Here is a 27,899-nt window from a genome sequence, read left to right on the forward strand (position 1 = left end):
TGAGATGGATCTGAAGCATTGAGGTCATCCCAGCACCAGGCGGCACAAGGATAACTACAGGTTGTTGAAACAGCTAACGCATTCACCACCTTGGAGCTCCAAGAGTGTGACACCAGCGGGGTCGTCCCTTGAGGGCACGGGCTCTGACACACCTCAGGAGGGGGAATTAAGAGGGACCTGGCTGACGCCGAGAACGCGGGATGACTGATGAAGAACAACCCTGCAAAGGGGAATGATGATGGAGGAAACTATATAGCTGACTTGGACTGAGGTATGAGGGCATGGAGTGGCAAGGAGCTTATGAGTGGGGTGAACCCTTCGGCCAGATGCAATAGGTAGAGGCCGAGTAAGTAACACTTTGAGTGCCTGACGGTGGGTGACACAGGGGACCTGAGTGGACTAAAGCTAAGCAGACCCCACAATTCTCCATTATCGGAATAGATATGGAGAATCGACTTGACTTTTGCTTTGGCTTATACTGGTTTGGCTTATACTAGATTATTGGACAGCTGGCTTTTGTCGTACTGTCCTGGGTAGTTGAGGGAGTTCTAGTTATGCCCCCTTACCCAATACAGGTAGCCTACCTATCACTATTTATCTTTCTGATTCCCCCCATATACCAGATAATGCCCTCCACACATACGTAGGCCAGCTATGACACATCATATAAACACTTACTCATTTATCTGGTGGAATGTGAGAGGGATGGTGACTAAGCGGCATAGAGTCCTGGCCTTCATTAAGCAATGAGTAATAGATATAGACTTCATTCAAGAAATGTACTTGACATGACTAGGTTGCAGCAATGCTGGAGGGGTCAGCTCTATGCCACCAAATACTCTTCATTTGCCGGACGAGCTCTTATCTGGCTCCGCCCGGAGTCCCATTTACAAAGGACACAGTGCACATAGGGAGTGATGATATGTGATCCTCATAGGGACTCTGGACGGAGCCCGAATACTGCCGGGTAGCCTTTATGTCCATCGGATTGGGCAGGATCGCTTCTTTGCATTTCTGGCGCCGCTGCTTTCGGGAAGCAATCTGGAGTTATGGATAGTGGGCAGGGACTTTAACTGCATGACAGATGTTTAGCTTGACCTCTCCACGCCACCAATGGCTGGAACGCCCGCCTTCAAGTTAGCCCAAGACTTCATTTCATGGATTAACAACTGGGAGCTGATAGACAGGAGAAATTATTGTTGTATAACATTATTTATTCTATTTATTAAATTTGATGACCCTATCACGGCCCTTGGTCAACACATAATGCCCTCCCATTGGCTGCACTCACGGCGTCCCTAGCTACAGCCCCACCCCCCGCCTTATCGTCCTATCCATGCCCGTCTCCTTGACGCTGAAGCTCCCTTCATGTAGAAGACGACTCGGCTTCCCATTTCAGGCAGCGTTCGAGTACCGCACACGTCCGTGGCGGCTTGGTGTACCTTCGTGTAATCATTGGACCCTGACTCCCCTGACCTGCTCATTCAGTAAGTCCCCCCCCCCTGCTAATTTGAGTGTCCTTCCGAAACCTTAGGCTTCGATTTTATCGATCTCTACCATTAATTTAATTTTATTTTTGGATTCACCCTCACAGAAAGTATTGAAGCTTTCCTTCGCGTCCCTTCCCTGGCTCCCCAGCTCCGCTCCTGTTAGCGGTAAGTTTGTAATGCGAACATGAGTGTTCCTCTCTCCCCTTCTCCTCTCCCTCCCCCCCCCCGACACTCACTTTACCCTTTTTGTCCCCCAGAGACTCCAAATTGACTTGTGTCTCCACTGTATATCCTCCCGGACGATATGTGATCTGCTCACCTGTCTACCCGGTACCCTCTACAACAGATACGATATATTCACTCGTGTCTCCACTGAAATTCTACCGGGACGTTATGTGATCTACTCACCCGTCCACCCGGAACCCTCTACAACTAAGCCCCCCTTTTCCTGTGCCTCAGGTATGCTCCAGTCGGTGGCTCCCTTGCTCCTTCTTTTTCCTTCCTCGTTGTCCTGTTCACCACCACTCTGATACTTTCCTTTGTTTCATACAGCACTCAATGAAATTTGCGACCCTGGTCCTGAGGATGATCCTAATTAAATAGGATCGAAACGTCGTCGACCTGTACCCATCAGCTTTAACTCCTTCTGGCGCCCCTTGATCTTTTGGTTCTCTAATAATTTTGAAAACTATCAAATGAACAATTGAAAAATTTGATGTTTCGAACCTTTCATCTTGTACATATTCTGTAATTACTGTTTTGCGCCTCTTGCAATGGTTTTCTTCACGTTGTCACTTGCGCCGTCACTCCATTGTCACGAGCACATTGTACACTTTCTTCTTTAGGGTTGTTTTGGTATTTAGACCAAATAGTGCTGTTTCAATTTGTTTATATTTTCATTAATCTTCTCCAAATATATGACGCCTATGGGCGCATTAATCAAATTATTTGAAGCCTCTTTTTCTTTCTGTGTGTTTTGTAATGTCTTGTACATACAATTGTAAATAATCCAATAATTCCTGCTGAGATATTGTTGTAATTATATTATACCTTCATAAAGGAGGCATGGGAACAAAGTGCAGCAAGTGACAAAACCCAAACTTTAGTACAGAATAAGATATTGAATGGGTGACCCAGTAAAAGCAAAGAATTACCTGATAATCTCCAACATTTTTGGAAAGTGAGAAATTAATTGTCTATCAAAGATAACTTAGTTTTGAAAGCTGATAACATTGTACCACCGGTTGATATGTTGGCATGTGTTGTGGACCTAGCTCATGAAGGACATTTGGGAAGAAACATGACCAAGAGTAGAGCAGAGTACTAGTTTCCCAACATGGATACCAGTACTCTGCTCTACTCTTTGATGCCATAGTTGAGAATGAGGTAAGGGATTATTAAGCATGTGGTGGAAGTGACAAAACTAAATCTATCTACAAAGTGCCCCCTTCCCAGTAGAAGATTCTTCTGAACCCTGGAACAAGTTGTGCCATTAACCTATCTAAGGCTCATAAGAAGTATATGTTTGTAATGGTGGAGTATTTTTATTTTTCAGGAACATGAAAAGCAGAATATGCTGAGCCTAAACAATTATACGAGAACGGTAACTAATTTCCGTTGATGCAGAGAATATGAATGGCTGTAGCACTGCCCCTGGGATAAATATGTCCCTTAAATAAAAGAGTTATAGTTACAAAATTAGTTTTTACTAAGAACACCCTCCTTCCTGGTGAAAGTTTTAAAATAGAGAAAAGTGTTTAATCGTAGGGTTGAATGGAGCATGTGGATAGTGGAATGGGGATGAGGGCTCCTCCTAATATCACAAACATAATTGATCTGACCGATTATGATTGTACCCCCGGGTGATTGGTTGATAAATTGACTGAACTCTATATTTGTAACTATGTCATTGTGATACATGTGATATGTAACTTTGTTTTATCATGTGTCTTTATAGATAATTGTTGTCAATAAGTAACAGTCCAGAAGGTGGTGTATTGATTTTCGTCCACCGAAACGCCGCGCCGACAACTTTTTAAAATAATCATTCTTTATGAACATGTTTTTATGTAAAGTTAATTAGAAACTGTAACTAACTGGATGCTAGTGTGTTCTCTTTCATTTGTATATCTGAACTCTGTGAATACCAACAACTTTGGGTATAATGAAATGCTTTATGTCTCTCAGAATATATTGATTCATCATTTTATTGCAAAGAAAATAGAGAAACAATTAAAAATATCTGCATTGATGGTACAGTGCTGCTTTTTTAAACTTTTAATCGTTTAAATGCATAATTTCCTGTACATGTATTGGGAATCAGTAAAATACATTTTTGAAAAATTTTACATATATATGAGTTCAGTGTGTTAAAACAGTGAGCAAATGAATTGTATGACAGTGGATTAATGGTGGTGATTAGAGCTTATAAACTTACTATAGAGTAGGGGACGTCTCTGTTTTTTTAACCATATTTTATTGGCATTTAATCATTATTATCACATACAATATGCCTGTAGCATGCATGAGAGCTTGGTCTGCGACATTCGCAAGATCTTACAATCCCACTCCTTCCAAACAGAAAATAGAACAGTTTCCCCCTCCCCCTCCCTCTCCTGGGTTGCAATGGAACAAGGATTGCATAGGGGTAGCTTATTGGCAGCCGCCGGTATATGTTGGATTTCACAGTTGTGCGTAGTGGGGGCCGGGGTCGCGTGTGCTAACTTTGATGACCTCCCAGATCATTGCCTAGAGCTACATCGGCCGCCCCAGGGGAGCCCACCTCTTCAACGTCTTCCTGTCCAGAGGCTACTAGTTCACCTACTAAGGTTTCCCAGGCTTTGGCCCTGTCCATCGTCCTCGACTGGCTTCTCTAAACAGCAGCCTGCATTAGGCCCCCGCCAATCTCTCTAATTCTCGTCTCCAAGTAGGGGACATCTCTTTGTTGACATTGTAATGAGGGAGTACCACTCCCATTGGGTTACCACCTATGGATAGTGCTACAAACACAACACATAAGAGAAACCTTCACATCAGAATGAAAAGTGAAGATATGGTGGGTATAAAAAAGCTGGAACATATGATTGTCTATAAAGTCAATAGTCTATAAATCAAGTCTCAATTGTAGTGTCGCGGTCTAGTTGACGCGCACTACGTATTCACGCTATTGCGTGTAGCGGCCATTTTGGACGCTAATGCGCATGCGTGAAAACGCGCGCGGCGTTCAGAGCGATCGGAGCAGTCTGCCCGGCGCTCTCTGTGGAGATATATATTTGCCCAATAAATATAACGCTACAACAGCTGCCAGACTACCACTCTTCATTGGGGGGGGACGCCTAGCAACATTACAGTGGCGACGAGGGTGGGATGCCCTCAACCCTGAAGGACACACCCAGAAAAGGAGAGACCCCACCAGCAGGAGAACCTGAGCGTGGCGGCCAGGCACAGCCCTACTGTAGTAAGTGCACCAGAAGGTCACAGGAGGGGCACTAGGGACACCACGAGAGAGCGCGGCAGCGGCAGACGGAAGCTAGAGGGAGGCACGAGGAAAGCAAAGGTGCCGGCCAGTCGCACGGAAGCGTAAGGAAGCAGACCGGAGTGAGACATAGCGGAGGCCCTGGCGGAAGCAGGGAGGAACAGCGCAGAGGGCACGGAAGAGGCCCGGACGACCCGAAGGGGAGAAGAAGGGACGGAAGCGCCAGGCAGTCCTAGAAACCAGGCAGAAGAGACCAGGGAGCGCGCCGAAATGTGTGCACAGGCGTCAGCGCTCACTACACCGATCCCGTTCCTGCCAAGGCCCGGAGAGCCACAAATGAAATGGGAGGACTGGAGAGAATATTTCAAAAATTACCTTGAAGCATTGGAGGACGAGAATGAAGAGGCGTTTTCCAGCAGCCGGAGGAAGAGGATACTCCTACATTATCTAGGACCAGAAGGCATACGAGTATTCCTAAATTTAGGACCGGCCACCCGACCACGAGCAGACGATGATGTGTTCAAACACGCCATTGAAGACTTAGACAACCACTACCGCCCCGCCGTGTGCACGTCTATCGACCGCTACTATTTCCAGCAGAGGAAACAAGAAGCTGGGGAAACGATAGACGACTACGTCGCGGCATTAAGGAAGCTAGCGATAACGTGTAAATTCGGAGCTCTGCACGACGAATTTATAAAAGACCAAATAGTAATACACACAACAAACAAGATGGTGCAGGATAAATTGTGGGCAAATGGAGATGCGACGCTAAAAGACGTGATACCCATGGTGAAAAAGGCTGAACTGTCCAAGCGATGCGCAGACGCAGGTAAGAGAGAACAAGTCCCGAGACCAACGATAAATAAAGTAGAAGACGCCGACCAATATGGAAGAGGAAAACTGGCACCAGGAGAGAACAAGGGAACGCACAAATTGAAAGGAAAACCAGGACAAACGTGGAAACAGGACAAAGAAGGCACGCCAAAGTGCTACAGGGGTGGTAGCCCGAACCATGCAGCACACGACAAAAGATGTCCCGCTTTCAGAGCAAAGTGCGCGTTCTGCGGCCTGATAGGTCACTACGAGAAGGTTTGCCGAAGGAAGTGGAAACAGTGCACCGTGAAGTACGTGGCACAAGACCAAGGAGAGGAAGAAGAATATCAAGAGGAAGACGACGACGTCCTTTGCGTGGAAGACCAAGTGCTAGGCATTGACTGCAGACGGTCTCGCAAACCCCAGTGCGACATGCGCATCGGAGGAGTGGAAATCACAATAGTGGCGGATTCAGGGTCCCCATACACTATTGTCCAAAGGTCCGTGTGGAATACGAAATTTGAACCTATAGTAGGCCCACATCTGGAATCTCCCGACATACGACCAGTCACATACACGGGGGAACCTATCTCAATGGTAGGGTTCCGGAGACTGCTCTTTCAATTCAAAGAACGCAACGCCCAGTGCAAATTGTACGTCACATTGAAAGGACCCCCGGTTCTAGGGTGGATGGACCAAGGAGAATTGGGGATGCAACTGAATCCAGGAGGTGACACCCAAGTGTTGGCAACGTCGGAAGGAAAATGGCTTAAGGCAGAAGGAATGCGAAGCGAATATCCGAAAATATTTGGAGATAAGATAGGGAAATTGGGAAAATTCACCCACAAAATTGTGCTAAAGGAGAATGCCCACCCGGTAACACACAAAGTGAGAAACATACCGATCGCAGTGAGAGAGGCGGTGCAACAGGAGCTACACCGACTGGAGGAAGAAGGAATTATTGAACCCATCGACAGCGCGGAATGGTTGGCGCCATTGGTGGTGGCCATGAAACCGACGGGCAAGGTGCGCTTATGTGTGGACCTCAGAGAACTTAATAAATGTATTGTGGTGGAGAAGTTCCCGCTACCGCGCATAGAGGAAATGCTGGCACGGACGAAAGGAGTGAAATGGTTCTCCACCATCGATCTCAAGTCGGCGTATCACCAGGTAGTCCTGCACCCCACGAGTAAGAAACTGACGTCCTTTTTAACACCATTCAGATGCTATCAGTTCTATCGCATGCCCTTTGGTCTGGCCTCAGCAGCAAAAACTAATGGCCCGTCTGTTCCGAGACATAGAGGGAGTACAATATTTCCAAGATGACATCCTAGTGATGGGGAAGGAACAGGAAGACCACGACGAGAAGCTGGATGAGGTGCTTAAGATCTTGGGAGAAGAACGGACTAACAGCTGAGTGGGAGAAGTGCCGCTTTGGCATGCCATCAGTCACCTACCTGGGGCATGAGATCGGAGAACAGGGAATAACACCAAAAAAGGCGAACGTAATAGCCATCTGTGATGCTCCTCCACCTGCCACCAAGGAAGAAGTGAGATCCTTCCTAGGGATGGCAGAATACTACAGTAAGTTCGTCCAGCACTTTGCTACGAAAACCCACCACATGAGGCAGCTCACGGAGAGAAAACAGCATTCACATGGACCGAAGAGACACAAAAAGAGTTCGACACCGTAAAAAGAGAAATCAGCCAAGCTATCCCGCTACAAGGGTTCGACCCCCTAGGAAAATCGATACTGATGACGGACACCAGCGAAAAAGGGCTAGGAGCAGTGCTTATGCAAGAGAGACAAGATGGCATGAAGGAGACGATTAGTTTCGCACCCAGGTCGCTAATGAATTCAGAACAAAAGTTCAGTGTGATAGAGAAAGAAATGTTGGCTGTAGTTTGGGCCATGGGGAAGTATCGCCAGTTCCTGTGGGGCACGAGATTCCTACTGAAAACGGACCACAAACCATTAGTGAAGGTATTAACGTCAAGTGGACATGCCAGCGCGACACCCCGCATAGCGAAAATGACACTGAAACTCTTGGAATATCGTTATTATGTGGAATACATACCGGGCTCACGGAACAAGGTAGCAGACTATCTCAGCAGAGCATCGGCAATGGAAAGTGCCACCAACAGCACGGAAGAAGACGATGTGATGGTAGCCTTGACAGAAGATCCAGAACGGGCAATAAGTAGACAAGAATGGAGGGATGCATTTGAGGCGGATAGAGACCTGGTAGAAATCAAGAAGTGCGTAGTTCAAGGGTGGCCCGAGAAGAAACAACAGACGCACCAACTTCGACAATTCTACGAAGTCAGGGATGAGTTGTCGGTGGGAGATGACGGAGTGTTTGTGTACAGAGTGGTCCCACCAGCGAAAGTAATACCATATCTATTGACAATATTACATGAAGGACACCTGGGAATCGTGAAGACTAAAGCGAGAACCAAACAAACGTATTGGTGGCCAGGAATAGATTTACAAGTAGAGAGACACGTAAGAGACTGTGAGCAATGCCAAGGAGCAGACAAAATTCTGAAACCAATGAGACCCGCTCTAGGGAAATTCACGAACCCCAATAATCCCTGGGAAGAAGTGGCGGTGGACATACTGGGACCAGTACTAGACAACCTAGGAATTCCAAAGTACATGTGTGTTATAGTGGACAAATACTCAAAATGGCCAGAGGTACACATTCAAGAGGAGATGGATACTGACACAATACTTCGATTTCTCACAACAGTTTTTCTCAGAGAAGGCATCCCCAGAGCCATAATTAGTGACAACTGACCCCAATTTACTTCGGACAAATGGATCAGATTTGCAGAGAGAAATGGCATTATGCTCAAACACACGTCGGTATATCACCCTGCCAGCAACGGTCAGGTAGAAAGGTTCAACAGGGTGATAATGGGCTCCATACAGGCAGCCATCTCCAGGGGCAAAGACTGGGAAAAGGAAATACAAAGCACGGTGTGGGCCTACCGCATCACCCCTACCAGCACGGGGTACAGCCCGTTTCAAATTCTACGAGGAAGACAACCTTTCACCAAGGACAATGTCGCATGGAAAGAGAAGACAATCACGAGCAAATGGTCTCCAGCAGTGGTGCAACACAACCTGGAGAAAGCACAGAGGATCTACACTGAACATTACAATCGCAGGAAAAACGTGAGAGAGACAGCCTTAGAAAAAGGAGAGTGGGTCAGAGTAAAGTTGGCAGTACTCAAGAGAAAGGGAGATAGCAAATATTCTCCACCCCTAAGAGTGGAAGAGGTGTACGACCGAGCGGCGTTGCTCAGTGATGGCAACGTGTGGTCCCAAGACCGTATGGCCAAATGCAACAAAATCCTACAGTGGCCACGCGAAGATAACGAGAGAACGACGCAACCAGAGGAGACGGAAGACGAAGTAGAAGCTCCTCAAAGGGAAAAGGGAGAGAGTGTTCCAGACAACCGTAACAGCGAGAGGAAGGTACGAGAAGGACCAACAACGGAGGAAAGGAAAAGGAAGTGGACGAGAGTGGAGACAGAGAAAGAAAAGGTACCCAAGAGGAAAGAAGGGGGAGCCCAGTCGAAGAAAGAGGTCGAGAAGGACACCACACCCCGGTAAGATGCACCGAGCTGGCAGAGCGGTGGAGAGACCATCCAAGTTTAAAGACTATGAACTGGAGTGAACTTTCAGTGATATGTACATAGTTTTGTGTGTGTTGTAAAAGGGGGAGATATGTAGTGTCGCGGTCTAGTTGACGCACACTACGTATTCACGCTATTGCGTGTAGCGGCCATTTTGGACGCTACTGCGCATGCGCGAAAACGCGCGCGGCGATCAGAGCAGTCTGCCCGGCGCTCTCTGTGGAGATATATATTTGCCCAATAAATATAACTCTACAACAGCTGCCAGACTACCACTCTTCATTGGGGGGGACGCCTAGCAACATTACATCAATAAACGTAGTGTTCCACGTTAAGTGGTTTAGCCAGTTCGTATTTTGGACCGATGGATATCCCTTAGAGATGGGAAAAAATAAAAGTGTAAATCCAGTATTTTTTTAAAGGAGGTTGGGGAAGGACATACTCACGGCTCATCAACATCTTCAAATATATATCGCGTCTCACAGTTTAGACTTTTTATAAAAAAAATAAACAGATTTTGACCTCTTTCTTCCCTTTGAAGCTGAATTGAAAGGTTAAGAGGCATGAATTTGACATAACTCCTCTCAATCGGGTACCGTAATAGAATACAGGTTCATAGTATCTCTGATACAGCTGGCTGGAAACAATCAAATTACGTTGATTTGATTACTGCTCAGTCAACACGCACTTTTCTTAATGCGGACGGTTCTCATCATAAAATAACTGGGACGGCAAAAAGACCCGTCACCCAATTGGTAGAGGGCTTTTAATATCCAATCACGAACTGCCTCTAGAGTGACCAATCAGAGAATGACTTGTATATGAACGCTATAGAGCGGTGCTACTGAGATTCCCAAATAACGTTGCAGCTGTTAAACAGTGTTGCAGCGTTAGCTATTTTAAGTGAGTGAAATTGCACAATTTTCGGTGAAAGTCACACATACCAGTTTAGAGAAGGAAGCGGTTCCTTCTATTCTAGATTCTCGCAACGCAGAACATGTTTGCTTCGTGGTACATCCTGTCGTTCCTATGCTCTTGTTTGCTACTAGGCATTTTTGCAGGAGGCGGCGGAAAATATTCCAAAGAACTTAATGAAAACAGAATGAATCCTGGTGAAACGGGCGAGTTTCGGATTGTAAAACTGAACCAGGTCTGGGAGAAGGCGCAAAGGGTGAGTCTTTCCAAGAGTAACATAGGCGCAACAGTGGGAAACTCGCGTAGTTCAGAGATGCCATTAAGAAAGGGAAAGCGGTTTTATTACGGTGTGCTGTACGCACAGGTGTCCGTGCAGCCTGGCTGATAACCGTGCTCTTCGTTGTTGGTGCTGAAAGTAGTGAAGGCCACTGCTAGTTTGTAAACGAGGATAATCGTAGAAGTAAACGAGCGCCCTTTTCCAAATGCATTATTCAGCACCTGGTTTTGGCATCACATATGCGTGTCTTGAGTAGTAACTTGTCATATTTTATATTTTGGATGTTTCCAATTATATTGTCCGCCTCTAATTAGTGTAATAGGAGCTCCTGTTATTGCAAGGCTTAGTTGCCCAGATGTTTTGTCCTAAGCGCTACATAAGCCAATGAAAAAAGCAAAGGGTGTTATGCCACATGACCTGCGAGTTACACTTTTTGGGAGTGTTGGAAATGCCAACTCTCCAGAGTTTGGAGGTAGTCTTCCCCTTTCTCCTGCAAACTTAAGGACACTTCTAGCAGTACGCAGAATATTATTTGCAGTGCTACAGGATTCGTCATGTCGCAGCACTTTCCCAGTTTCACGTGTTCTCGTAGGCTTCATATTTACCCTCTAAAGGCCCTGCATGAAGCGTATTCTCATGCCTGCCTCTGTTTGCAAAGGTATACTTTTTATATTTTACTTTACACTTGATATTGAACGTAGTATCAGTCTGAGCTCCCAGTGAATTTGCTTCTGTGTCTTGACCTATCAGCTCAGACATTCTTTAATATCAGTATTCAATCCTGAGAAATATCGCACAGAACCTATTCTTTTGTCCTGGGTTATAGCTGGAAAACTCGTTGTTGTACCTGTGAGGAATCTTTCCAGCAATTTTTTAAGCTTTGCGCTTTTTAAATATGTTTGTGTGAACACACAGAACGCATTTGTATGCCTACTATAATATTCACTCAGGGCCCTATTACGAGTCTCGTGGTCCGAGGACTGTCAGACTCGTGGAGGCGTGACGGTGGCGGATCCAGCCACTGGTGCACCGACAGTCCGACCGCCCAATTATGACCTGAGCAGTTGGACCGCCAGTTCCGCCAGGTATCCGCCGTTCCCTGGCATTGGAGCGGCGATCAGAGACCACAATATGCATGGCCGGACCGTCACGGTCCCACCAAGCATATTATGAGTTTCTTCTTTGCCAGAGTTTTTGTGGCTGTTGCACCGCCATGAAAACACTGGCGGAGAGGAAACAATGGCTGCCTTATAGGGCCTCCTGTGCCTCCACCGCACGTGGATGCACACAGGAGGGCATAACATGTTCCCCTGTGTGCATGCACAAGATGGACTTTCGAGTTCGTGCCGTGCAGGAAACGTTTGAGGCGTTCCCATTGTGGTGCCTTTTTTGAAAGTCACCGCCACCCTTGAAATGGCACCGCAGGGGGAACCGCCACGCCTGCTACCTGCCAGATCACTGAAAAGTAGTAATTGGGCGGGGTGCCGGCAACCTTGGGTGGAGCGGTGGTGCAGCGTTTCGCACAACCATGCCACCGCTCAGCCAAAAGTCGTACTGGGCGCTTAATGTTCAGGAGGCTGCAGACTAATGGCAGAACACAATTTTGAAACATTATTGTTTTGTAACTTGAGCTTACTTGCAAAGCAGCTGTGCACTATCTTTCTGATGCCGCGAGATGCTTAACTATTTACATAGCGCATTGCCTGAGTTTTTATCATTTTCAAAAGTAAGATCTTACTTAAGTAGTCTCAGTGAAAAATGCATTGTCGATAGCCTACATATATATTTTGGCAAAACACATTTTGTAATAATTACCAAATAGCTTAACTGTGACTTGCTTAAAATCACTTAGTATGTCAGTGATTAGCCAAGACTTAATCCAAAAATGTTAACTCTAAATAACATTCACTGTTGGCGACTAAATAGTAATAGTTCAGATGGAACGCAGTGATTTCCCTCGTCTTTGTATAGGTTGAAGCTGCCTGAGGAGTAACAGTGCACTAGACATAGGTGGAAGCCCAGACATACTAATCTGTAATCGTTTACAATGAGGAAGAGTCTTCTAGAGTGGTGGTTCCCACTATGCATCCATGTAGAATTCTATGAAGAGGTGTGTCTGCCGAGCCTTTCTGAATTGCCAAAGGGTTGGGGCAGTTACGTTGTTGATGGGGGTATTGTTCAAGATCATAAGTGCATAAACGAAGAAGGCCTGCCTTCTGTGTGCTTTTATTTTTTTTAATTTATTTTTTTAGGTCTGGTTTGACCATCTCTTTCTGGTTGCCTTTTGTTACCAAATAATTAAACATGCATACATAGTGAGCTTTAACATTTCCCAGAAAATTCCCTCTCATCTCGTGCTCTAGGATATTTGGTGTATCATTCCACCTCTTATGGACTATTTCCATTGTTCTGCACAAGTGACAATTTAAACATTTTGAATTGCCACACATGATATTTTTTTTTATCTCATGGATGCATTATATGTTGAAAGCAATGTTTAATATATTTTATCACTGTAGCAAAGTTTTTTTTTTTTTTTTTTTTAGTATTCCATTTGGGACTCAAGATTCCAGAAGACCTTTGCCAGGGCTTGTTTTGTTTCCACTTTGGCAATGTCCTTGTCAGCCTTTTTCCAGGGGGCTATGGGGGCTGGGGTTGTTTGCCCTGGGTGTCCCAGGTTCCATCCTACTTTGAAAACTATGCCAAGTGCACCCCTTTTAGTACTTGACTCTCAGTGGTAGCTTTGACGAGCAGTCACAGGCTTCTCAGGGCAGTAGTGCAGGGATGTGCATACTTCGAACTCAACAACCACCCAGCAGCAAATAACTGAATGTCCAACCCATTGCTTTACTTAAATAAGATACGTGTTTTAATACACATACTTAAAGCGGAATAGCACATAAATAACCGCTGCGGATACACACTTATACTCATGTTTGGGATACTGTACCTTGCTTATCACCCTCTTTTCTCCCAGGTTTCCTTCCTCTCATATATCTAGGCAAGTCCCCAGTTTGGGCAGAAGGTCACTGTGCGGCTTGAATCACGGCTTAGGTGCAGTCCCCCAGTTCAATAGCAAGTGAGTCAGTTCAGTGCTCTCCCCTTTTTAAGCACTCTGATCACACGCATGCCTCTGTGTCGGGGTGATGGCAGGATACCGGCAACACTCATCTCATACCTCTCCTGATACTGGGAGGAGATGCAGCTTTTGCCTCAGGCATGCCATAGCTGAATGGGGTACGAGTGCTACTGCCTAAAGGGTTGTAACATGAAAAAAAATATTGGTGACAAAAATGTTTCCGAAAAATTATTGAGGATACAAATATAGACTTTCCATACTTTGGGCTTTATTACGATGTCGGTCGTAGGTGCCTCTGACCGACACCGTCGTGAAATCGGGACCGACCGACCTCCGGTCGCATGATTACAATGCTGCCGCACACTGTGCGGCCGCATACTCCCATTTCTCTATGGGGGCTTGTGCTACAGCCGTAAATCTGCCGGTGCGCATGCTCCCATAGATAAATGAGAGTTGAGGTACCTGACACAGGGTGCAGGGATTTACAGGGGCACCATAGGTGCTTCCCAGGTTCACAACCATAGAATGGGAGGCAAGGGGGCCCTGCTAGGGGCCCCCAAAGTCACTTTCCGACAGCCTTTCCGTGTCAGAAAGGCCACCACAAAAAGGCTGTTGGAAACTGACATCGCAATACCGACGACGGAAACATAATCCTATTGGGATTACGGGCTGGTTTCCGACTGGCCGATAGGCTCCTTGAGCCCGTCCGAAGCCAGCGGAATGACCGTCCAGTTTCAGTTTCCGACAGCCGAGATTGTAATTAGGTGGTGGGAATTGAAACCATCTATGTCAGTCGGAATGCCTTCGACCTGCGGTCAGAGGCTTTCCAACCGACATTGTAATCGGTCCCTTTTAAAGTAAAGTTAACAGTGTTGACTGCAAAACTATAGACAACCACAATCTGGTCATAAAATCGGAAAGTATATTGAATTTTTGCTATTATATTATTAACTTTAAAATACATTAACTTTGAAATATTTGATTTAAAAAATTGTTATAATTTTTATAAACTTAAAAACATAAAAATACATACTTTAAAATAGTCACAACAAATAAACATTAACATTTTTTTAAATGTAAACAAAAAGCAAAAATACCTCTGATTAGAATATCGAACTAAATATCAAAAATTGAATATCTTCAAAATAACATAAATGAAGAAAAAATTACTTCAAAATATAAAATCAAAGTACTTCACTTCAAAATTAACTTTTACATTTAAATAAAAAAAATATAAAAACTATTTAAGAGAATGAGATTTAGAGGGGTGAAATCTGCTACTCCTGTTGCAACCTGAGTGACAGTGGGGGAAGTGATGGACTTTGGATGAGTTAGGCTTACTAATACAACTGTAACGTAAGCAACAGTATGAAAAGTGTTTGGAGGTGTTACATTTATTATTGCCACTCCAACTGGTGTAACATTATTCATTGTATCTATTCATGACTTTGTTTTATTTTTAAAGTATGGTTTTAATTAACTGTGTACATAAAAGTCAGAAACAGTAGAACAGTCTCACTAAAGATCAACAGTCTAGAAAGTGTTGGACTTTGGAGGGGCCAGATTTACTGTTTTCACTCCAAATCAAGCAACAGTAGAGAAAGTATTGGATTTGGGAAATCTCAGATTTCATTTTCCAATTCTAAATTAATTCAAAACAAATTGCATATGCATAAATTAGAGAAACATAAAATATTTTTGCAGTAACATACTATACTTGATATAAGTAACTAAAAACTATAAATATGAAATTACTATATAAAATTAAACATACAATTATATGTAAAAATCATATCGATTAAAACAAAAAAATAATAATAATCTCACTTCCCACCATATTTCCCTAATATTCCAACGTTCACAAAAACAAATTAAAGTAATAGAAAAAATAAAATAACACTATAAAATTATTTTACAAAAAATCACCATGTTTTTAGAATTATCTATTAAATATTTTTTTAATAATTTACATAATCAAGTTAGCAAATTAAAACGTATTAAATGTATAATCAATTAAAAAATAATTATTTTAAAAACTACAAACCCATATAGCAAAACTATAAAAATCAACAACACAATTAGAAACCAATCTGTACAACTATATTAAAAAAAAAAAATATGTATCTTGCCACCACCTCGTTTTTGTCAGCCGGGGCGCAGCGGTGCACGCCGCGGTTCGAGGAAACCTCGTATAAACTCCAAACTACTGCACTTTACACGCGCGCACACTCCTCCCAGGGTGCATTATTGCCACGGAATCATGGATCCAGGTGCTTGGAAAATATCTTTATTTTCTATAACAAGCCGCAAAACCCAACGCTTTTCGGCGTACGACGCCTTGATCACGGGTAATTTTTTCTTTTTTTCTTTATGCATATAAACAAACATTGACAAATCACGTAAAGCGTGCCTTTAGTGAAAACAAACAGTGGACTACACAATGAGCACAAAGACCTTCTAATTGTCGGCCATGATGTAATAGGTATTCTTGGCAGTTTTCTACAACCTTTCTTAAATATGTTCTATTTCTTTGGACATCTTATAAGAAAATAATCTCCATTTGTTAAAAAGTATATGTTTCAGTATCCATTTTTAAAGAAATATAACAATAGACCTTTCTAATGTGAAAAGAAAAGAAAACATGATGTCTTTTTCAAAAAGAAAGCATGTTACATATCTTTTCTCTTTAGTTAATTCAGAAGAGATGGGGAAAATGAAGGACTGCAGAAATGTGGTGAATCTTTCAAACCGTCCTTTAAACGCTACTGAATATGAAGTTTTACAGTATGGTCTGTCATTCTGTCCTACCACTGCCTTCTCATACCCACAAGAGAGAATTGATCTTTATCAGTTAATAAGAAAACTGAGATTACGGAAATGGTCTAAACTGAAGGTTAAAAATTCAGCCAATGCTAACATTTCACAGCGTCCTATTCCTGCTAGTGAAACAATCAATGAAATTGAGACCTTAATTGCATTAAAAGAACTGGAATTTGTTTAGTCTGAGACACCTCCTATAAATGCAAAATCTTTGGGCTTTGAGGTGAAGTTAAGCTGTCCTAATGACTTTAAATCCAAATCTACTGTCAACCCTGCCCTTCCACCTTGTGGTATTGATATATTTGAAACCTTGGTCATTAATGATTTGAAAGTAATGGCAAAGAGAAACAGTCATTGGCGGTATGACAATTTAAATAAGGAGAGACTGTCAGTAAAAACTTTGCAGTCAGATCAGAGTATAGTCATCCGCCAATCGGATAAAGGGGGAAATGTGATTATTTTAAATACAGTAGATTATTTGCAAGAAGGTACACGTCAGTTACAAGATCATAATTTTTATGAGGCAGAATCAAAAGATTTGGTTGAGAATGCTAACCCTGTTTATCATGGTATGCTCAAATCATGGCACACGCAAGGTATACTTGTGTGGGATGAATATTCATATCTTTTGAACCGTTCTCCGAAAACAGCTATCTTATATCTTTTGCCCAAACTACATAAGGACCCACTGAAACCACCAGGGAGACCCATAGTGTCCTCGATGGGTTCACTATTGGACAAAAACATCCAAGTATATCGATTTCTTTTTGAGCCCTTACATTGAGATGTTACCATCCTATGTGAGGGATAGCAAAGACTTTCTGAATAAAATCAAGGATGTAGTGTGGCAAGACAGCTTTTTATTCATTTATCCTAAGGGGGCCGCGTGGCAGGATACACCTATCGCAATGCGGGGAGACATCGCAGGATGAAGGACGCGAACAGCAGCTGGGGCCTATTTTAGGGCTTTATCGCCGACAATCATGGTGCACTGAATTTTTTAATTAAATAAAACTTCAAATCCCATAAGGCCTAAAGATGACATTGGCTCCATACAGGGCCGGGACATTTAATGAATGCTTTGGGAGGAGGAGACTAGCACATACCTCTCCTGGGGAGCCTTTGATAAAGAATTATTCGAAACGCGTCAGGCTGTAAGAGAGGCTGCCTTCAACATACCGGCTGAACTGAACGTGTTCATACTTGAATTGAGGCTGGTGACCTCGCCTGTTTCTCGAGTGAGTCACCAGTGTTTTGCCTATTGAAGCGGCCCCTCAGCCGCTGAGGATGCAACACCCTGCAATCCTAAGGGGGCCGCGTGGCAGGATGCACCTACCGCAGTGCGGGGAGACATTGCAGGATGAAGGATGCGAACAGCAGCTGGGTCCTATTTCAGGGCTTTATCGCCGGCAGTCATTGTGCACTGAATTTTTTAATTAAATAAAACTCCAAATCCCATAATGCCTAAAGATGACGTTGGCCCCATCCAGGGACGGGACATTTAATTAATGCTTTGGGAGGAGGAGACTAGCACACACCTCTCCTGGGGAGCCTTTGATAAAGAAATAATTATTCGAAACGCGTCAGGCTGTAAGAGAGGCTACCTTCAACATACCGGCTGAACTGAACGTGTTCATACCTGAATTGAGGCTGGTGACCTCGCCTGTCTCTCGAGTGAGTCACCAGTGTTTTGTGTGTGTGTGTGCGTGTGTGTATATATATATATATATATATATATATTAGTATATTATCTACTGGCGGTCGCCAGTAGATAGTTATAGTTAGGACCGTGTTTCCATAGGAAATCCGCAACATTCTATTTGGAATAACTTTGGTGCCGGTTGACAAATCCTCGCCAAATTTTCAAAATAGGTGGGGCGCTCCGCTCCGCTCCTACCCTGAAAGTCTCGGGGGGGGATTCGTCAAGCGGGGGCTGAGAAAAAAGGGGGGTCCCAAAACGCGTTTTCCCCATGCAATTTTCCATAGGGACCTTTAGTCCAAGGTACAGCCCGAACGGCTGAACAGAATTACTTGAAATTTGGCAGAGAGGTAGTCCTCAGCTCAGGGATGTGCCTTTTGCATATATGGAGTCCATCTGTTCGGTAGTTCCTGAGAAAATTGCAGTTAAAAGCACATACATATCTATAGCCGCGCACCGTGCGAGCACCCTAACGTGCGCGAGCGTAATTCTGATTGGTGGTTACATGTTAGTCAACGTTCGAATCGGTCGAAGTCAGGAAGTGTTGGCCGCCATTTTGTTTGTTTTCAGTGCAAGAGTGAAAAAGGAAGGTGGCGAACGTGAAAAGGGGGCAGGGTGGAGAGTTCCTGACCCCCTATCCTTTGTCAGGGGGTCCCTGAAGGACCCCAAAGGCAGAAAAAAACATTTTTTTTTTTTTTTTTAAATCTGTTTTTTTTTTTTAATGTAGTTTATTGTAAAATAAATATATATAAAAAAATAATACATACATAACTTAGCATTTAAAAAACCGTACAAATTCACTGAAAAAACCATAGGTTTCACACACGTTTTAGTTAGGAATTAGCATTTAAAAAACCTTGCAAATTCACTTAAAAAACCATAAGTTTCACACATGTTATAGTTAGGTGGATATTTCACTCCTATAAAACCAATGAAATTCCCCCGTTATAGTTAGTTCAGATAACTATAACTCGCGCGGCCGCCACTCTATCACAAGGATGATGTCATCAGTGATGTCATGAGTGATGCCACTGACCATGTCATGAGTGATGTAATATGTGACGTCATGAGCAGTGGATTGCGGGCGCGCAAGTTATAGTTATCTGAACTAACTATAACGGGGGAATTTCATTGGTTTTTTACGAGTGAAATATCCACCTAACTATAACATGTGTGAAACCTATGGTTTTTTAAGTGAATATATATATATGTGTGTGTATATATATATATATATATATATATATATATATATATATATATATATATATAATGTGTGTGTATATATAGTATTGCCCTCTATATTTGTGACCGAATATTTCTATCAGTCGATATTTTTGACACTATATTTTTCTTGCCTACTGCCTGTATTCTTTTGGCATTGTAGGTGCTTGATGCAAGTGTAGGTCCTCAGGAGATGTTGGACCAGCTTCTGGGTCAGAAAGCTGATGGGCTGCAATGCAGGTGGGGTCACTGGGGCACAATGGCAGCATTATGAAGCATTTCTTGGGTGCTGGAGAAGTGACGATCATGGGAACGCTCTCTCGTTTTGGTGGCGACTCCCAAAACAGAGACAGCTCTAGCCTTCGACGGTGACATCCACCACAGGTACACCTCTTAATGTCTGCAACGATCAGCCGCAATCAGATGGGGAGGTCAGTTGTTGACCTGTGATTCCCTCTTGGAACCAATCTCCTAAATATTGTTCCTAGGGCTTTAAGATCGCTCTCTGCAATCTTCCTCGGCTTGATAGACCCAAATAATTGGGGTCTGGCTACTTCTGGCACTTTGTGAACAGACACACCTCCTGCAGGGATGGTAGGCTCTTTCCTTCTCTCAGCTGACCAGTTGACTTCCAGGTGCTTCAGATCAGGGGTACAACTCTTTAGAAAAGCAAGACTTCAAGTGATATTCCATCTCCACTAGGAAGCCGTCATGCAGATATGCGCTCTGCTGGCCCAGCAGGCCTTTGAGTAATCTGTGGAACACTCCCTTCCTTGGTCAAAGGGAACTCTGAACTGGAAAAACAAGTGGATCAGTGGTTCCCACCTTAAAACAGTCAAAGCAGTCAGGAGTTGTGGATTCTTTCTGCACCCACAGAACTGGTTTGGGGTTGTTCTTTTCTCAAGTGCCTTCTCCAGGCTGCTCTCCAGACACAGCCTTTGTGTAGCGTGACGCTCCTCTCAGCAAGGTAGTTACCATCCAGAGGCACCCACGATTAGAGCACAAAGAGTTGTGAGGTTTTTTTTCTTCAATGAAAAGAGATCATGAAAGTGAAAAAAGGATGTTCTGCAATAAAGGGAGGGCCCGAAAAAATTATGTGATTGTGCGGCCGCGGTAATTTTCACTTAATTATACATTTGGCACATAATCCATCACCTGCTGCAAAATGCAGGTTTTAACAAAAAAAATTAGTTTCTAGCTCAAATGGTTTAAAAGGTACTTTAAACGTAGCAATGTTTTGCTGACCAGTGGGAGGCCATTTGAAAAGGTTCACTGGTTGCTTATTAGTATATGTGGGTGTTGAAAAGAGGTGCAACCAATCATCTATGCCTCAAATGTGGGCCAGTTAACCTTCTTAGGCCACCTCACAAAGATACTAGCGGGGTAGAGCCAAGTACCCTGGCTCCTTGGGGGAGATTTCAACTCCGTGCCCAATATTGATCTGGATACGTTTCTCAGGGTGTAAGTTCTCAGTGTAAAACCATCATTTTGAATTATTGTTTGTACAAAATATGAAGGTCAACATCAGGAATGTCTTTCAAATAGAAGTTTATGACACGTTTTTTCAAATAGATACAGAAACAAAAACCAGCCGACACATGCTTTGTCATACGGGAATCATCCCGTGACTCTTCAGGGCTGTTGGGGATGAGAACGCGGCTGTGCGTACAATCGCTGGACCGGTGAAAGTTCAATTCCGGTCGGTGAGATGAGTGAATAATGAAAGGTGCGAGGAGATGCCACGATGAGTAGAGGGGAGGACAGGTCGGTCACTAACCCCAAGGTTCGTAATCCGTGAAAAGTAGGAGGAGGTGCTTTTCACGGATTACGAACCTGAGATAAATGAAGATACAGCAGAGGATGCGTTAGTGGAATGTGAGGCCTTCAAGGTCACAACGAGAAGCCATTGCATGAGTATGAATAGGAACATCCGCAAGCAACTCTCATCCGACCTAAGTACCATAGAGAAACAGCTGCTGCAGTAGGAAGTGGGAGGGGAAGGCGAGGGTAGGGATAAACGGCATCTGAAAGCGCTGCGCACAGCATGCAGAGCTACTAGAGCGCCTCCGCTGTCATAATTATACAGCACACACAGCCTGGACACACCACCGCCGACAGGGCGGGTCGCCTTCTAGCAAGGCTAATCCGCCAAAAACATGCCCGCAAACCCATCGAAGCACTGCGAATTAGCGAAGGAACACTGATACACATGCAACGAGACATCCACAAGGCCCTGACACAACACTACCGCCAACTGTACCAATCCCACTGCAGCTGTGAGCCACACGCCTTGTCAGCATTTTTAGACCGCATTCAACTGTCTGAGATAGAGACTACAATCAGTGATATGCTGGAAGAGTCAATCTCACTCGAAGAGATTGAGGACGCGATCTCATCACTGGCCACAGGGAAGACCCCGGGACCAGATGGACTCCTGGCGGAGTACTATGAAGCGTATCGGTTGACATTAGGCCCAAGACTGCATGCCTTCTACACAGCCGCCGAAGAAGCGGGACGACTTCTCCCATCGCTTTGTGAGGCACACCTAATCTCGCAGCCCAACCCCTACAGAGACCCAACTGACATGAGCTCCTATAGACCCCTCGCTCTACTTAACACCGTTTATAAGATGCTGGCGAAGGTATTAGCTGAGACGCTGGCACAGGTGGTTCCCGCCCTGGTGCACGTGGATCAAAATGGTTTCTTACCAGCCCGCAGTACCTCTTTTAACCTGCGCCGTTTCTTCCGCATAGCCACATACTCCACAAGCACATGTCCAAGGTCGGGCTGCCTCGTGCTCGATCTCGAGAAAGCTTTTGACTCTCTTGAGTGGAACTACATGTTCGCCACTCTTGAGAGATACAAGCTAGGCCCTGCCTTCTTACAATTTGTTCGCCTGCTTTACCTGAACCCAGTGGTAAAGGTACAGACGGGTCCATACATTTTGGAGGCAATCCCAGTGCGAAGGGGGACGAGGCAAGGCTGCCTGTTGTCCCCCCCTTCTCTTCGCTCTTGCAATGGAGCCGCCAGCGAAGTCGTTACGGACACAAACACCAGGGGGTAAACAGGTGACGGCCTGCATAAGGTATCGTGATATGCGGATGGCCTATTAATTTAGCTCTACGACATAACCAACGTACCTGACAATCTGGCCCAAATCTTTCAGGAGTTTGCAGCTGTTTCTGGACTTAAGGTGAACATTGGCAAATCCAAGCTTTATGCCTTTCAAGCAGGTGTCCCTGACCCGGGCCTCGTACTAAACGGGATGAGGGTGCAATGGATTGCTGATACTTTTCGGTATCTCGGTAACCGAATATATCGCCAGTATAAGGATTTTTTGGAGGGCAACTTGGGTATGACGTTAATGGCCATCAAATCCCAGATGCAGTTCTGGAGCACGCTTCCTCTTGCAGTGACCAGCAGGGTGGCATTAGTGAAAATGGTAGCCTTACCGAGATTTCTGTACTATTTTACGAATCTACCCGCTCAGGTGCCGGTCTCCTTTTTCACCGCACTGGAGAAGTTGGTCAGGGACTTCATTTGGGACTCCAATAGACACAGAGTGGCGATTTTAAAAAGCTATATTTGCCCACTGACCAAGGGGCCCTGGCAGCGCCATGGCTAGAGCATTACTTCTTGGCAGCGCAACTTCAATGGGTGGCCAGATGGATGGCAGATCACCAATGCGAAGACACCGCGACCATGCTTCCGCTGCACACGCGATCCCAGATACTCCAGCATTTTCATCCAGGTGCGCGCACACAGCCTCCTGAGTCTCTATGGCTGGGTGTGGCGCATAGATGTTGCAAAAGGAGTCGCTTCATAACTCGAGGCATAATGCCGTATGCCCCAGCCCTCCCCTAGATGGTACTCCTAAATGACAGGGGATGTTTACCGCCACAGAGTTCCAACAGTGGCACGCGGCGGTGGTCCAGAACCTGAACAACCTCAACCGCAAGGGCGCCGTGCTTCCATAGGCGTCCATGATAGAAGAAGACTGGCACACCGGGGGGCAATTCCTCCTGCATCGATCTTTGTTAACCGCACTCACAGCACTTTGGGGAGACCTAGCGACAGAACCGTCCACACATATAACTGTGCAATATCTACATGTAATGGGACAAGGCAGACGCCTGACACGGTGGTTCGCAGCTTCACTGCGCCAACACGCGGCGATTAAGTTAGACCCTTAGGCTTAAATGGGAGCAAGACCTAGGCAGACAATTCTCGGGCAAAGAGTGGGGACAGCCCAGTTCAAAACCCCAGGAATGCGAGGTCCAGGCAGATCCAATATTACATTATGCAAACAGCGTACTACACGCCGGCCAAAATTAATAGATGCTTTCATCGTACTGACACTGCTTACCCCAGATGCTCTGTTGTAGACGCAGACTTGATACACATGCTGTGGAGCTGCACCAGTCTTGGCGCCTACTGGAGAGACGTGGTGGAGGCACTCCATGCCTGCACTGAGAGAGTGCTACCCTTTGAATGGCCGGTATACTTATTGCACCGATTCCGCAGATAACTCAACACTAAAGTCACGTACAGATTTTTGGACTTGGGTATAATAGCTGCCAAATGACTCATTGCAAAGCAATGGAAGGCTCCTGACCCTCCACACTTCCAGGCTTGGAGACATTCTACACTCGCATGGGCTAGGGCAGAGGACATCGCCATACGCCGCGAAGAAACAATAGGCCATAGGAAACTACCAATAGCTACGCACTGGGAGGTGATTCTTACAGAGCTGCAACAGCATGCAGATCTGCCAGCCCAACCAGCATTGACGCCTGACCAGGATGGACAACGCCACACGTGCGACTAGAATCCCTGAGGCGCCCACAGTCCCCAATCCTACAGCTAAGACATGCGCTGGCACATTCACGTGGGCATATGACTACAATGATGGGCATGGACATAGCAGACAACATTTCCCCACCCATGCACAGGCAGCGGGAGTTACCCCAACTCGGCTCCAAGTTCTAACTCCTTCCCCCCGTGGTGTTAAAGATGCAGTTTACCATGGTTCTCTATATTACTCCAGTAATTCAAGGTTAATGCTCATGCACAGCGAGTTATAGGCTTCCCCATAAGACTGGACCCTGAATGTTGATTGCCGCCCTGGTACAATTCAACTAGTACTGTCATACATGCACGCCAAATGAAAGATTATTTGTACAGATTTTGTCGTCAAAAGAGCTGCTGTAAGTGACCTACAGACATATGATGCTGACCACGTAACACTGTTTATTACTGTTATTGCCATACTAAAATCTAAAAACAATAAAAAGATTTTACAAAAAAAGAGGTGCAACCGATGCGCAGACAGTGTTAACAATTGTAACAAGCATTGGCATAGCCAATAGGTATCGCCTTTGGGACCTTATAAGTATTTAATTATGCAGAAACAATATTCTTGGTGCAACATCAACTGTTGCATGGCTAAACACTTATAATGTCCCAAAGGCGAGACCTATTGGCTATGCCAATGCTTGTTTTCTTTAGGCTATGCGGTTGTATTCACATTGGCACCTAAAAATAGCGACAAATTAAAGTGGCCTGATTGTCTTTGTGTACCTGTAGGAGACGAATTCTGCTTCAATTTCATTATTTTTATGCATTTTAACCCCTTGAGTGCCCGCCCCTTTCCCCGCCCTGTGCCGGCCATTGCATTAGCGGGCGGGGTTTATGACGAGCTGGTCTCGTCATGGGCACAGCGCAACCGCGGCCCATGACGAGACCAGCTCGTCATGGGCACTCAAGAGGTTAAATAGTATGTTATTTTAAAGACATTTTGCATTTTAAAATGTACGTTATTTTTTCCTACATGTATAATATTTGTGTTTTGTTTGTGTTCATTTGTCTATCATGTTTACGTTGACTTCATTAATCTGAATACATTATTTTGACAGATTTCCCATGTATTTTATGATACTCGCATTTAGCCAGCATTGCATTTATATCAAATAGCACTTTACACAAGTTGACTTGTAGGCCGGCATGTATTAGTCACAGAATCCAAAGTGTTGTGGCTAAAAAGCATGGGCTGACTTTAGGTAGTCTTTGAAACATTTGTGGTTTTTCAACTACACTAATATTAATAAACAATGAAAAAACACTACCTATGCCTCTGTCCTAATTTTTAAAAAATCGCCGTTTTGGTGTTTAGAAGTAGGATACATAAGTTCGAGGGTTGAATCTCAATGTCATGCTACAGCATTGTATAAAAGATATCCAACACCACTAAAGTCTCTGACTGCAAAAACACTGGCTCTCACTACATTGAAAAGTAAAAAGAAGTGAAGTCGGTGTACTGAAACTCCTCCTCTGGAGGACGGAATCATTGGTGTATCATTGTCATAACGTCTCTAAAATGAAATAACACTTTGCAAACAACTTTCTTTTTCGGTTTTTGACAGAAAAAGGGAAAAGCGCCCTGTATAACTTATCAGTACTGGTAAGTATATTCTTAGTAATTAATAGTAGAAGATGTGTATTTGTTCATCATTACAAATCGGCATATTCTTATTAAGAATCAACTAAAATTGCATTTAACAGATGTGTGTCAAAGACTAAATATATTTTTAGAAAAAGGCACATGATTCTGTTTGATGTCTAGCGCTGCAATTTACAGATTTTTAAAACAATACATAAATGATATAGCAGAGCGTATCCCAAACAAAGTCGCTGTAAATCATTTGATAAGGATTGCCAGATGTCCTTTTCGTCACGGAAGAATGCATTGCGACTTTGCCAAACATTCCAATGGTATATTTTTCATGGGTATTTTCCTAACAATTGCCATGCTTATTTTCAGTCTCTGGTCTGAAGTTGCAAGGACAGTTTCTTGCTCTCGTTCTGCAGGCCCTCCTTTCATCTTGACGCAGCATAATTTCGCCACCGTGGATACAGTGTGGTGAGAGGGTCAATCCGTGCTTATTTACTTTCCCCTTAGAAGTTCTCAAAGGGTCGGATCTGCCAACCCCCTGGCGGGAGGGTGGAAGCACTGCAGCAGGTATTGGAGGGCTTTGACGAATGGGTGTGTGAGTGTGTGTATGTGTGTGTGTGTCAGGGGAGACTGTTTAAATAAACAATAGGATGCCTGAGAGAACAGCTTGAAGGCCTCAGATCTTCCTCTCCCACTTTTACACAGAAGATTATATATGCTACTGTGAACACGAGCTGATGAAAAGAATTCTCGCAGTGCTTTGAACGGTGCCATGCAGAGACCCTCGGGAGAGTTACAGATTGCTGTTGGAGACACCAGTCTCCCCTTTCAAAATGTTTGCAAGCGGCACAGATATCCTCTTTCTAAACAAGTTGTTTTTGAGAACTCCACCCGAGGCGCTGACGAGCAAAAAAACCCAAAAAACAGACCCACCAAGCGTTTCCCTTGTGGGAGCGAGCAGGGGCACCATTTGTTGAAAGTTAAGTACAAACAGATGGTTTCAAAGCTCGCTCCAGCAAGGGAATCGCCAAACGTGCATGCGTTGCCATTGAAAGCAATGCAATGCATGCACGTTTTTGGCCTAAAAAGTGAATCGATTCCAAGAGGTCTCCTACGCAGCGCATGCACGCTGCGTAGGCGAGACCTAAAAATGACAAAATAACAAAGTAATACTATTACAAAATGTGCAACATTACGCCGCATAACTTGTCTTTTCTTGCCACATAATTTACTCAACTCTGCCGCATAATTTGGCTCTGCCCTGCTACATAATTATAAAGGCTCTGCCCAAAGGGGTCTGTTTCACCTTAACGATAGAAGCTGCAGTCCCACCCTTCACCCTCTTCATCTAATAAATGGCAGTGCTACAGGAAGACTAATTAGCGGCTCCTATCTGCAAAAGGTGTAAGTGAATTTCCAAAGGAGCCTTGTGTCCTCTTTCCCCACTTCAGTGTCTAGGTCTTCTCCTTACAGCTATATACTTCCACCATCTGGGAAAACAACCTCACCACCATATTGTTCACAGGAGCAGACTAGAGACTTCCAAAATGGGACCCAGAGGCCTCCATTACACTGGTGTGTACACACACACACACACACACACACTCACTATCTCCTTACCTTCCTTCCTCCCTCCCTCCTTCCGACTCCATCCCAACTCCTGGGATGTTAGTGCTAGGATCTTGGTTAGTGCACACTTTATTCAATTGGGGCAGCAGGCCTCCATTCCAGTGATATAAGTAACAAGCATTGGCATAGCCAATAGGTCTTGCCTTTGGGACCTTATAAGTGTTTAGCCATGCAACACTTGATGTTGTTGCACCAAGGATATTGTGCTGGATAACTAAACACTTTATAAGGTCCCAAAGGCGAGACCTATTGGCTATGCCAATGCTTGTTTTTTGTGCAACACTTGGATTTTCATGATCCCTTTAACATTACTGACGTATTATATTGAGGGCTGCAATACAACTCTTTAAATTGAGACTCCTGAGGCACAGCCGGGAGTAGG

The 27,899-nt window shown here is 44.5% G+C and overlaps 1 protein-coding gene and 1 long non-coding RNA gene across 2 annotated transcripts in view; one reads left to right on the forward strand and one right to left on the reverse strand.

Moving 5' to 3' along the window:
- The window catches only part of LOC146863111 (uncharacterized), a 172,232-nt gene that overhangs the window by 70,448 nt on the left and 73,885 nt on the right, over positions 1-27,899 (reverse strand). The gene's annotated exons all lie outside the window — the stretch shown is intronic.
- Positions 10,206-27,899, forward strand: part of LRPAP1 (LDL receptor related protein associated protein 1) — a 140,829-nt gene continuing 123,135 nt past the window's right edge. Inside the window, exon 1 of the mRNA XM_085642489.1 lies at positions 10,206-10,597. Coding sequence (XP_085498615.1) covers positions 10,424-10,597 — 174 coding nt within the window. The 5' untranslated portion in view covers positions 10,206-10,423. The remainder of the gene's footprint in view (positions 10,598-27,899) is intronic.

Source organism: Triturus cristatus, chromosome 2_2 (genome assembly GCF_964204655.1).
Source record: "Triturus cristatus chromosome 2_2, aTriCri1.1, whole genome shotgun sequence".
Taxonomy (NCBI): Eukaryota; Metazoa; Chordata; class Amphibia; order Caudata; family Salamandridae; genus Triturus; species Triturus cristatus.